Source organism: Suricata suricatta, chromosome 4 (genome assembly GCF_006229205.1).
Source record: "Suricata suricatta isolate VVHF042 chromosome 4, meerkat_22Aug2017_6uvM2_HiC, whole genome shotgun sequence".
Lineage (NCBI taxonomy): Eukaryota > Metazoa > Chordata > Mammalia > Carnivora > Herpestidae > Suricata > Suricata suricatta.
In genome coordinates, this window is record NC_043703.1 from 114,754,576 (window position 1) to 114,765,582 (window position 11,007).

Genomic DNA, 11,007 nt, shown 5'->3' on the forward strand with positions numbered 1-11,007 from the left:
TAGTCCTGCAAGACCTCCTCTTCCCCTTCCAATGCCAATCTCAAGTCCAATCTCTAGATCAAATGACCCCCTTCTTGGGCTTGATTAATTTGGTAGAGTGGCTCACAGAACTCAGAGAAATATTTTACTTACTAGAATTCTGGTTATTATATTATCCAACCAGAAGCTCTCCAATCCCTGTCCTTCGGGTTTTTATGGAGGCTTCATTGGCAACTGAACTTCCTCTCTGGCCTAGATCCCCTCCCTGGAAGTGGTGGGGATTGAAAGTTCTACAACCCTCTAATTTCAAGGTTGGCTCCACTAGCAACCAGATCCCATCTTTAGGTGATTCTATTAGCACAACAAAAGACACCTTTATGGTTCTTATCACTTGGGAAATTCCAAGGAGCTCCCAAAAGGAGCTCTGTGGCAGAATCAGGGACAATGACCAAATAGACATACCCACACACACCCACACACATATTTGTAATTATAAATCACAGTACTACATCCAAGCACTTCTGGATCCTGAAGAGGACCACGGCTTTCTCCAAAGGTATAGAGTTCCTCTAATGGAGGAACTTCAGGGAGCTGGTGAGGAAGATTCTTTGAGTCAAGGATCTCTTGGAGCTTCTCCAACAAATCTCAAGGCTGGCCTGCCTACTTTGCTATGTTTGAAACCCCTCTTTTAGAGTTCTGGGACCCAATCTCAACTGGGGGTGCCCCTACCAACATCAACTCAATTCTGATTCTATCTACCCAGAGACAGTATCAGATTCCACAAATTAAGGATTCAGTCCTACAAGCCTGCCTCCACCTCCCACGGTAGGTGCCAGTCACAAGGCCCAGGCTGTCCCCTGTGCTTCTGACTAACAAGCTACAGATTGGAGGTTCCAGTGACCATCTCCTTAGGTTTGGTTAATTTGCAAGAGCAGCTTACAGAACTCAGAGAAACACTTACTAACATTTAACAGTTTATTAAAAAGATTTGATAAAGCATATAAATCAATAGCTAGATAGAGATACATAGGATGAGGTCCTGAACAAAGGAACTTTATGGTCTCATAGAGTGTGGGGCCCTGTTCAGTGGCATATGGAAGTATTCTGGTTCCCTAAACATGGATGCTCTTTGAAAAAGGAGGCCAAAACACTTGAATTTTTAATGGAGGCATTGTTATAGTTAGTCATGATGGACTAAGTGATTGGTCATTGACTGATTCAACTGCCAACTCCTCTTCCCTTCCCAGAGGTTGGGAGGGATGGGACTGAAAGTTCCAACCCTCTAATCACATGGTTGGTCCTCCTGGCAACTAGCTCCCACCCAAGTGGGGTCCAAAAGTCACCTTCATTAATAACAAGACACCCATTTTATCTTTATGGCTCTGAAATGTTTTCAGGAACTGTGGACGAAGACCAATATATCTGAGAAGTATATTTTGATCACCTGAATGACCAAATATGTATTTCTTATAAATCATTAAATTATAGTCCCTGGTACCTCCAACCAGGGTTTTTAGCTTCCTGGGTGTGCTGCTAAATTAACACCTGTCCACTCTTGCCCTCTGTGCATCCATGATTGGTGTTTCCTGAAAGTTCTCCTGCACTTGTGCTGCTATAGGCTCAGAGGCCTGTCAAGGCCCTGAGACACAGCTTTTCATACCTAGACCCTGTCCATGGGGCTGAGTCAGGTTGGTGACCATCCCTGGAGGCCTCATCTCTTCCCCTCTGGTTCTTTGTTTCCACACTCTGTTTGTACTTCATGCTCACCAGCTGGGAACCTGCTGCCTTCTCCTTTCTGGGTTGGGACTCCTGCTTGTTTGCAGAGATGGCCAGTTCTTCATAGACCATGTCTTCAAGGGGCTCTGAAAGCCAGAAGGTGATAGATGGGTGAGGAGGGCTAAGCCTTGCTTGGTTTAGCCCCCAGCTGAGCACAGGCCAGGGGAGCTGGGGCCAGGAGGCAGCTCTGGCCACTGGAGACCATCCGAGTCCATTTTCTAGTGCCTGTGATAGTGTTAAGTCACAGAGCAGCCCAGGAAGGGGCCCCACCTGCCTGAGTTGGGGCTTCCCACCTGGGACCTGGGTTGTGTTGCAGCAGGAGGCCCAGATAACTGAGATTGTAGTCAGAAGGGACAGGGAGCCCCGTCAGAAGCTCAGGATTCTCACTAGCTATTTACTGAGGCCGGTTTCTGGGTGGGGCCTAATGGGCAGAGCATGTCCAGTACCCAACTGAGTTTAGCTCAGATTGTCAAAGCAACCTGCTGACAGAGTAATAGGAGTAAAGACAGGGTGTGGGATCCTTGGAAAACCCTGGAAGGACTGAGAGGAGGAGGAAGGCTGGGACAGGCCGTGAAATCCTGCCACAGGCTGGCCCGTGGACTCCATTTACCCAAATGCCTTCAGATGTGGCACATTGCACTATATGCCATGAGAAGATGTCAAATCTGTCCTCAGACAGATTCTAGACTGAAGGGGAAACTACTCTCCCTGTCCTGGGAGGGGCTCCGGGCCCATGGTGGTGTTGGACATACAGGACAGAAGCAACATACTCACAAATGTACTTTGAGAGCAGCTTGCTAATGAGCATGTGGAAACAGCATGAAAACTGTCCGTATTACCTCAGTTTTGAGGGAGAGAGAGAGCAGTTGGGGCAGAGAGAGAGAGAGAGAGAGAGAGAGAGAATTCCAAGCAGGCTCCGTACCATCAGCACAGAGCTGGATGAGAGAGAGAGAGAGAGAGAGAGAGAGAGAGAGAGAGAGAGAGAGGGAATTCCAAGCAGGCTCTGTACCATCAGCACAGAGCTGGATGTGGGGCTCGAACTCATGAGCTGCGAGATCATGACTCGTGTGAAAACAAGAGTCGACCACTTAACTGACTGAGCCATCCAGGCTCCCTGGTATTACCTCAGTGTTAACAACCAGAGGCAGACCCGAAAGTGAAACCTGCTGAGTGTGAAACCTGCTGAGTGACAAGGACACATGAACCCCAGCGGTGTGGTGGGTTGGGGAGGCAGGAGGGCGCTGTGTATGTTGGGAGTAGGGACTGGAAGAGAGTGGACACAGAGCTCTGGTGGTCCTTGAGTTTCTTTTAGGCAGTTTGAAGATGCTGCCAACCATTCCTGCCTCAGTCAGGGCCACGTCTTACCCTCCCCCAGCTTCCTAGGTGTTATCTCAGGGAAAGGTAATAAATAAGACCGTGACACATGTGGGGCTTTCCTATACACTTGTGCAATGTATGTGGGGGGAGGTGGGAGTGGGCTGGTCTAATGTCTGGTCGTGCTAAGCTCAATATCAAGAGAGCTGTGACTTAGGAAGCAGGCAGTAAGCAATGGGCTGAGCATGGGGTGTGGAGTGGGGTGGGTGAAGGACCCCAGAGCTGGGCTGCATAACCTGGAGGAGGATCTGATGAGGTTGTCCTCTGCCTTTGTCTTTGGTCTCCTAGGCCCTTCTAGCCTGGTGGCCAGACAGGACCCTCCAGAGTTCTGTGATATTATTGACTGTGGCCCCTAAGATGGCAGACATGGGTGACTGAGGTTCCTGCTCCAAGGCAGCATGTTCTGGTGGACACATGACTGACCAATGATGGTCTTGTGGCAGAAGGACTGCATGGTGGTGCCGGGGCTGGAGACTTGAGGAACAGGGTTGTTAGGTGGGGTACCTTCATGTGGACACACCCAGGAGGACTCTAGGCCAAGGTCATGTGTTCTGGGAGAGCGTGGAGCTCACATACATTCCACAGGAGGAAAATCTCAGCTCTGGTTCTGTCTGGGGAAGGGAACAGCAATGAGGTATGATGTCATGGTGAAGGTGGGAGGTCCTAACTCTGGGTGGGATTCATAGACGTGCCCCTATGGGTCCCCAGGAGAGCTAAAGGCCTCCAGTGTTAATTATCTGTGATCCTGAAGCAGTGGTTCCCCAGAGCCTGTTCTAGGTCCTGGGCTCTAGATTCTCTGAAGCTGCCAGGGATGCCTCCATAGTTCCTGACAGGTAAATAAAAGATGGAGCTGGCTTTATGCTGGAAGTCTCATTCAGCTGCCTGGACCCACCGGGATGTTGCCATTTCTTTGGGAGGTTGGTGTGGGGCTCTCAGTGTGGAGGTACCTGATGCTCAGGAAACCCTAGGAAGGAAGGGTTGCCTTGGGTGGTCTTCAAATTTGGGGGCTGCTGCTTCCTGCTTCTCCTGCAGGGCTGCTCTCGAGCCCCCTTGCTAAGGCGTTGCCATCCAGGTCAAGGAGCGGAGCAGCTATGCTCCTGTGGGCTCACTTCCTCTCTGAGCACAGAGATGGTCTTCCAAGTCTCCAAGGAGGGACCAGGTAAGCAGGACAGCTCCGAGAAGTAAGAAGGGGTGCTCTCCTGGGGATCTGTTCCTGGGGCCGGGGAACCTGAGTCACCAAGTATTAGTAGCACTGGAGGCTGAAAGGCAGCCAAGCTGTGCCCCCTCCAAGGTTTTGCTCCTCCCTCCTCACCACAGTGGGGTCGATTTAACACTGTGACCTGCAGCTCCTCCTGCTCCCCCGATTCTGCTTGCTCTGGTTTCCTTTTCTTTCCAACACACTTTATTATTTACACGTCTGTTTCACCAACTGTTTAATGTCTGTCTCCTCTGCCAAGATGTCAGCTCCATGGAGACAAGAGTCATGCTTTGTTTATGGAAGTAACCCAGTATCTTGAAGTGTTTGGCCCTTAGCAGGTGCCCCGTATATGTTTATGCAGGGAATGAATAAACAGATTAATGAATGGATGGGTCAGGGAGGATAGGTCAGGTAGGGTGCTCTCCACCTTTCAGATAGCTCCCAATGCAGGCTGAGCCAAGCCATCACCCCACACTGGGCCAGCCCGTGGGCAGTTAGGCCCTGCACTTGTGTTAATTGTCTGCTGTTGCCATACTGAAATTCCTAGTAAATTTTTAACAAGGGACCATATCTGGGGCACCGAGGTGGTTTGGTTGGTTAAGCATCTGACCCTTGATTTTGCCTCAGTTCATGGTCTTATGGTTTGTGAGTTTGAGTGCCACGTCAAGCTCTGTGCTGATAGTGTGAAGCCTGCTTCAGATCCTCTCCCTGTCTCTCTGCCCCTCCCCTGCTCTCTCCCTCTCTTTCTCAAAACGTAAATAAACAAAATCAAAAACAAAAGACAAGGGACCAAATTTTCATTTTGCACTTGGCCTGTGGCTGATCCTGAGAGTGGAATTCAGCATGAATGGGTGGGGGCTTTATTTGTCTCTCTGAATAAGATTCCAATGGTTATAGTAGAAGCATGTTTCTCAGGGTTTTAACCTTTTATTTTATTTTATTATTTTTAAAAAAGTTTTTATTTATTTTGAGAGAGAGAGTGCAAGAGGGGGAGGGGCAGAGAGAGAGAATCCCAAGCAGGATCTGTGCTGTCAGTGCAGAGTCTAATGTGGGGCTTGAACCCACAAACTGTAAGATTATGACCTGAGCTGAAATCAAGAGTTGGATGCTAAACCGACTGAGTTACCCGGATGCCCCTAACCTTTTATTTTAAAATAATGTAAGTTTTAAAGAAAAGTTGCAAGAATGGTACAAAGAGTATATTGTTCTAAACCCTTTGAGACTAAGTTTCCAACCTCCTGGCCCATCTCTTTGAATTTAGTGTGTATGTATCTTCTCTGATTAAGGACTTTTTCCTACAGAACCCACAACCTGCCAAGACTGAAGAAATTAATGTTGATGCAGCACTACCACAGACCCCCATTCGAGTTCATCAGTTTTTCAACAGTGCTTTGTAGCAAAAAGATCCACTTAAGGATTGTATGTTGTGCTAATTGTTTTGTCTTTAGTCTCCTTCCATCTGGGACAATTCTTGTCTTTCTTTGACTTTTACAACCTTGTGACCTTGATGCTTTTGGGAATACAGACTGGTAATCCTGTAAAATGTCTCCCAGTTTGGGTCTGTCTGATGTTTTCTCATGATTAGATTTAGGCTGAGCATCTTTGGCAGGAAGAGACCATAGTGATGCTGTGCTGCCCTCCTTGTATGCCCGTTACTGTGCTATTAACCTTGATTATTTGATTAATGTCGCATTTGCTGGCTTTCTCCATTAATCACCAATCCATTCCCTTTTCTAATAGGTAGGAATTGTGGGAGGAGGTACCCTGTGACTCTAAATACTCCGATCCTTATCTGGTTTTCCCCGGGTGGTTATCACATCCATTGTTATTTCCTTGGTTGGATTAATTATTGTTTGGATGGTTGCCAAATGGTGATATTCTAAATCAATTATTTTTTTCTGCATACATCGGTTGATATTTCACTATAAGGAAACACTTTTTTCTGCATATTTATTTCTATGTAGATTAATCTATTCCTATTGTATTCAATGGTTTAATCTACTACTATATTTATTTTCATATTTAAATTGTCCCAGTTTTGGCCAGTGGGAGTCCATGAAAATAGGGTTCTGTGTCCTTTTGATATGTTTATATCATTCTTTGAGTATTTTCTTGTTTTCTGGCCCAAAAAAGTCTCCAGGGTCATCTACTTTCCTTCGCCTAGTCCTAGAATTATTTTTCCAAAGAGCCTAACTTGCCTTTTGAATAAGTGGGGGAAAGCTCCAGGTTGTTAAAAATACAGATGCCCAGGTCCACACCGAGATGCTGACTGGAATCCCCAAGAGTCCTGGGGTGGCTGCCAGCGGGGCTGGGCAGCGAGGTGGGGCTCAGAAGCTCTTCTTTCCTCTTTGGGTTGCCGGAGCTTAGGGTGCACGGCTCGCTGCCGGCTCAAGTGGCGACACCTGGTGGTGGTTCATAGTCCTGGACGGCCGGGAGGGCAGTGCCTTGGTTTCAGGACATAAAGGGCCTCATTGCCTTCCTTGGCCTTGCCCTGGGTCTCCTAGGATGCTGGGATGCTGCCGGCTTCCTTCCTTGGTGTTCAGAGCCCCACCCTTCCACTGGTCTTGCCCTCCCTCGGCCTGGCTGCCCCTGCCCAGGCCCCAGCCTGGAAGATTCAAGTCCCAAACCTGGAGACATCCAGGACCTTCAGACCTTTCTATCTCAGGACCAGGATTCCCCCCAGGAGTTTCTGGAATCAGTAGAGATGTCTAGCGAATTATGCTGAGCTGCTCAGAGGATATGATGCATTATTAACAATTATATTTATAAAAAATTTGTCAAGAGGCACCTGGGTGACTCAGTCAGTTAAGTGACTGACTTTGACTCGGGTCATGATCTTGCAGTTTGTGACTTTGAGCCCCATATCAGGATCTGTGCTGACAGGTCAGATCCTAGAGCCTGCTTTGAATTCTGTGTCTCCCTCTCTCTCTGCCCCCTTTCTGTTCATACTCTGTCTCTCTCTCTCTCTTTCAAAAATAAACGAACATTAAAAAAAAGCATTTGTCAAAATCTGGGAAGTGCTTACTAACATAATAATAGAAAAGCGTTAAATTTTTTTTATTTCAGAGAGAGAGAGAGAGAGAGAGCAAGCAGGGGAGAGGGCCAGAAGGAGAGAAAGAGGGAGACAGAATTGTCTGCAGGCTCTATGCTCAGCACAGAGCCAGACTTGGGATTTGATCCTATGACGCTGGGATCATGACCTGAGCTGAAATCAAGAGTTGGACGCTTAACCAACTGAGCCACCCAGGTGTCCCCAAAGCATTTTAAGTACAGCAGGGCTATACACTATTTGTTTAAAAAGATGGGAGAGAATTATATCAAGATGTGAATAAAAGTAGAATTATGGCAGTTTGTTTTCCCTCGCATTATTTTTTTATTAATATTTTTGTACTCTCTAAAGTTTCTTAAATAGAGCATTTATTATTCTGATCAATAAGAAGGCTGCCCCAGGAGGCTGGTCAGACCTATGGTACCAGGGAAGGCTGGGCCAGGCCCCCACTGGCCTGGGAGCTGTAAGGCTGGAGAGCCTGCTGAGGCTGTACCTTTTTTCAGGTTCCAGGGTCCTTTGAAGAGTGCACAGTCTTGGAGAATTGTTCCATGGGGTAAAAAACAGGGCAGGCTTCCCTGGTCCATGAGAGTGTGGTGATTGGTCACTGTGGTCTTGGCTGGTCAAAGCTGGAACGGCTGGGGTTGACGTGGGGGGCAGAGGTGCACCTGGGAGGGAAGAGGGCTCAGAAAGGTGAGCAGCACCCCAAGACCCTCTCAGGGCTAGCTGGTGCCCGAGCCACCCGTGGAGAAACAGCAGGGGGCAGGGGCCCTCAGCTAAGCAAAGTGGCCAAGGGGGCTTTTTCCTGAAGATAGTCCCAGGCTGAGCGATGAAAATCCTGCAGGAGGGGCACCTGGGTGGCTCAGTGCATTAAGTGTCTGACTTTTGATTTCAGCTCATAGTTCACAGGATTGACCCCACTTCTGAGTCTGAGCCTGCTTGGGATTCTCTCTGCCTCTCCCGATTGTGTGTGTACAGTCTCTCTTTCCCTCTCAAAATAAATAAACAAAAAAACAAAAAAAGGAAAAGAAAAATCCTGCAGGAGAGGTTGAATTGCTGATTCTTTTATAGAAGCTTATGAGGTGCTTTAGCAGCTAATTTGATCCCCATGTGACCTTACAAGGAAGGCACTACTGCTGTTAGTACCGTCATTTTACAGATGAGGAAGGTGAGGTTACAGATCTTGACCAGGATCGCACAGCTCCTGAGTGGTAGAACCTGATTCCAGATTCTGTGCTTTTGACCACTTGACCTTGCTGATGGGCCCCTGGGGGAGGCTTTGCCACAGCCTCCTGCAAACCTGACCACCGTCAGAGCCGTTTTCCTAGGCAGAGGTGTAAAAGGAATAGGAAGGATGCTGGAGGTGGTGGTCCAAGGCCAACGCACTGACCTGCTGCCCTCCCACCCCTGTCTCTTCCAGGCCTCACTGGTCCTGCAGGTGTCCTACACGCCACTTCCTGGAGCCGTGCCCCTGTTCCCACCCTCCGCGTCTCTGGAACCCTCTCCGACTCTGCCAGACCTGGATATGCTGGCTGGTGAGGAGCCTGCCCTGGCGGGGCCCTGGGAAGAAGCCCAGCAGCAGTGCTTGAGCCTGGGAATCGGGGTGGGGGGTGGAGTGAGGCTTCAGGCAGCCTCTGCTGCCTTTCCCAGGTTTGGGGCTGCCCAGTCGAGACGAGAAGACGCCAGTGGGTGGGGAGTTCTGAGAGCTGCCTTCTGCTGTGCAGAAAAAGTGCCACTAGGATGAGTGTGAGGGAACCCTCCCGGGGAGGGGCCGTGTCTGGGCTGGTGCTCTGTACTGTGCGGTTCTCACATGGGTGGGGGCTTCAGAGAGCATGCCTGTGCTGGGATACTGTCTGTCCCAGATGATACCTGAGGCCCCCCCCACTCCCCAGCCATGACTGCTGCCCTGGTCTGGCACTTAATAGGCCTTTGGTGATGGCATGTGACAAAAGAGCTGGGTTTTCCTTGAAAGAGCCCTGGCCTGAAGTCAGGGAACACGAGTTCCTCTCTTGCCTTTGGTACCAAGTAGCTGTGTGACTTTGGGCCGGCCACTCTCCCTCTCTGGGCCTATAGTTTATCACTTGCAAAATGAGCAGACCAAGTTAGCAGGTTGCAAGGTTGCCTCAGTTCTCTTCCCTTGCTTCTGCTGGCCCAGTCAAGGGAGGATCTAGCCCAGAGTGGTTGGCTTGCCAGTGCAGGGCTGGTGAGGCCTCCGTGTGGCCCAGCCTGCTGGAATGTGCGGGAAGCTCCACAGACGGGCCAGGTGGGGACTCGGCCATGGGAACGAGTCTACGATTTCTCTCAACAGTGCAGGGAGCTAGTGGCAGAACACCACATTAAAACCCGAGCAGCGCCTGGTAGAGATGTGCTCCAAGCCTGTCCTGCCCAGCTGCAGTGTTGGAGCTTGGGGATAGGGAGCTCCATCTGGACTGGGGCATAGGCTGCAGAAAGAAGGGCGGCCCCAGGGGACAGAGAGTGGGGAGGGTGAGGGGCTTCGAGTATTCTGGGACTACCTTAGAGATGGGTCTGACAAAGTTAGGTTCCGACCACTCAGGGAAAGCTCCCAAAGGTGACAAATTCCTAGTCCTGCCTGGAAGGTAGTGGGAAGGGACAGTCTCCAGTGGACATGGGAACAGTTTCTGAGCTTTTGTGCCAGGCTCGGGGCAGGCAAGGAGAGCAGGCTTGGGTGGGGGTGCCCTAGGTTGGCTGCTCTCACCCAGCTCCCTCCTCCCGTCCTGGGGCTGTGCCCTGCCCAAATGCCAGGTGGGGGACAGAGCCGGGCTGAGACTTGGTCCCTGCTCAGTGACAGCACCGTGGACACGAGATACTCTGGAAAGAAGTGGCTGGCCCCCACGGGTGAGACATGGGCCAGGCTGTCCTGATCCTGATCCTGCCACCTGTAACTGTCTCATTGCCGCCACCTGTCAGCTCTCGAGAGTGGGACGAGTGGCCAGAGGGGCTGATCCTGCAGGACACGGTGGGGAGGGCTAGGGCCATTCTGTTCCCTCCCTGTTGACTAACCGGACTGACCATCCTCAAGTTTCAGCTGTTGGAAGCTCCTCTTCTTTCTCCTTCATCCATCCTGGCTCACTGATGGGGAGGGGAGGTGGGTGGTGGGTCTGAGCACCCATGCCCTTTGGCTCTTCCATTGACTGTGCGGAGTCCCAAGCACAGGGCCAGAGGGACCAGCCCTTACTATCACCCTCTCCTCCCAGATACAGGAGGAGAGGAGGACACTGAGGACCAGGGGCTCACAGGAGATGAGGCAGAGCCATTAGTGGATCAGAGTGGGGCCCCAGGCCCCGGGGCTCCAGCCACCCCGAGGAAGCCACCTTCCCATCCACCCCCCTACCACCCCGGGAGCAAAAGGAAGAGAAGTGCTCCCGCGTCCAGAAAGCTGCTGTCAGACAAACCACAGGACTTCCAGGTAATGGGCTGCCTGTCCAGGCCTCCTCTGTCCAGGCTGGGCCAGGTTAGGGCTGGACCAGAGCCCAGGGCTCTCCTAGGCAGGAGTCTGTGGTTCCCCGGGCCCCTGAGAGAGCAGAATGAGCAGTTCATGTGCTGTAGCTTCAGAACGCAGCCCTTGGTTTTGCTCTTTAAAAAAATGAGGTGGCGGGGGGGGGGGGGGGGGGGG

At 50.5% G+C, this 11,007-nt stretch overlaps 1 protein-coding gene across 1 annotated transcript in view; it reads left to right on the forward strand.

Moving 5' to 3' along the window:
- The window catches only part of DYSF (dysferlin), a 209,043-nt gene that overhangs the window by 49,672 nt on the left and 148,364 nt on the right, over positions 1–11,007 (forward strand). The window contains exons 5-7 of the mRNA XM_029938519.1: positions 8,794–8,908; positions 10,137–10,229; positions 10,589–10,800. Coding sequence (XP_029794379.1) covers positions 8,794–8,908; positions 10,137–10,229; positions 10,589–10,800 — 420 coding nt within the window. The remainder of the gene's footprint in view (positions 1–8,793; positions 8,909–10,136; positions 10,230–10,588; positions 10,801–11,007) is intronic.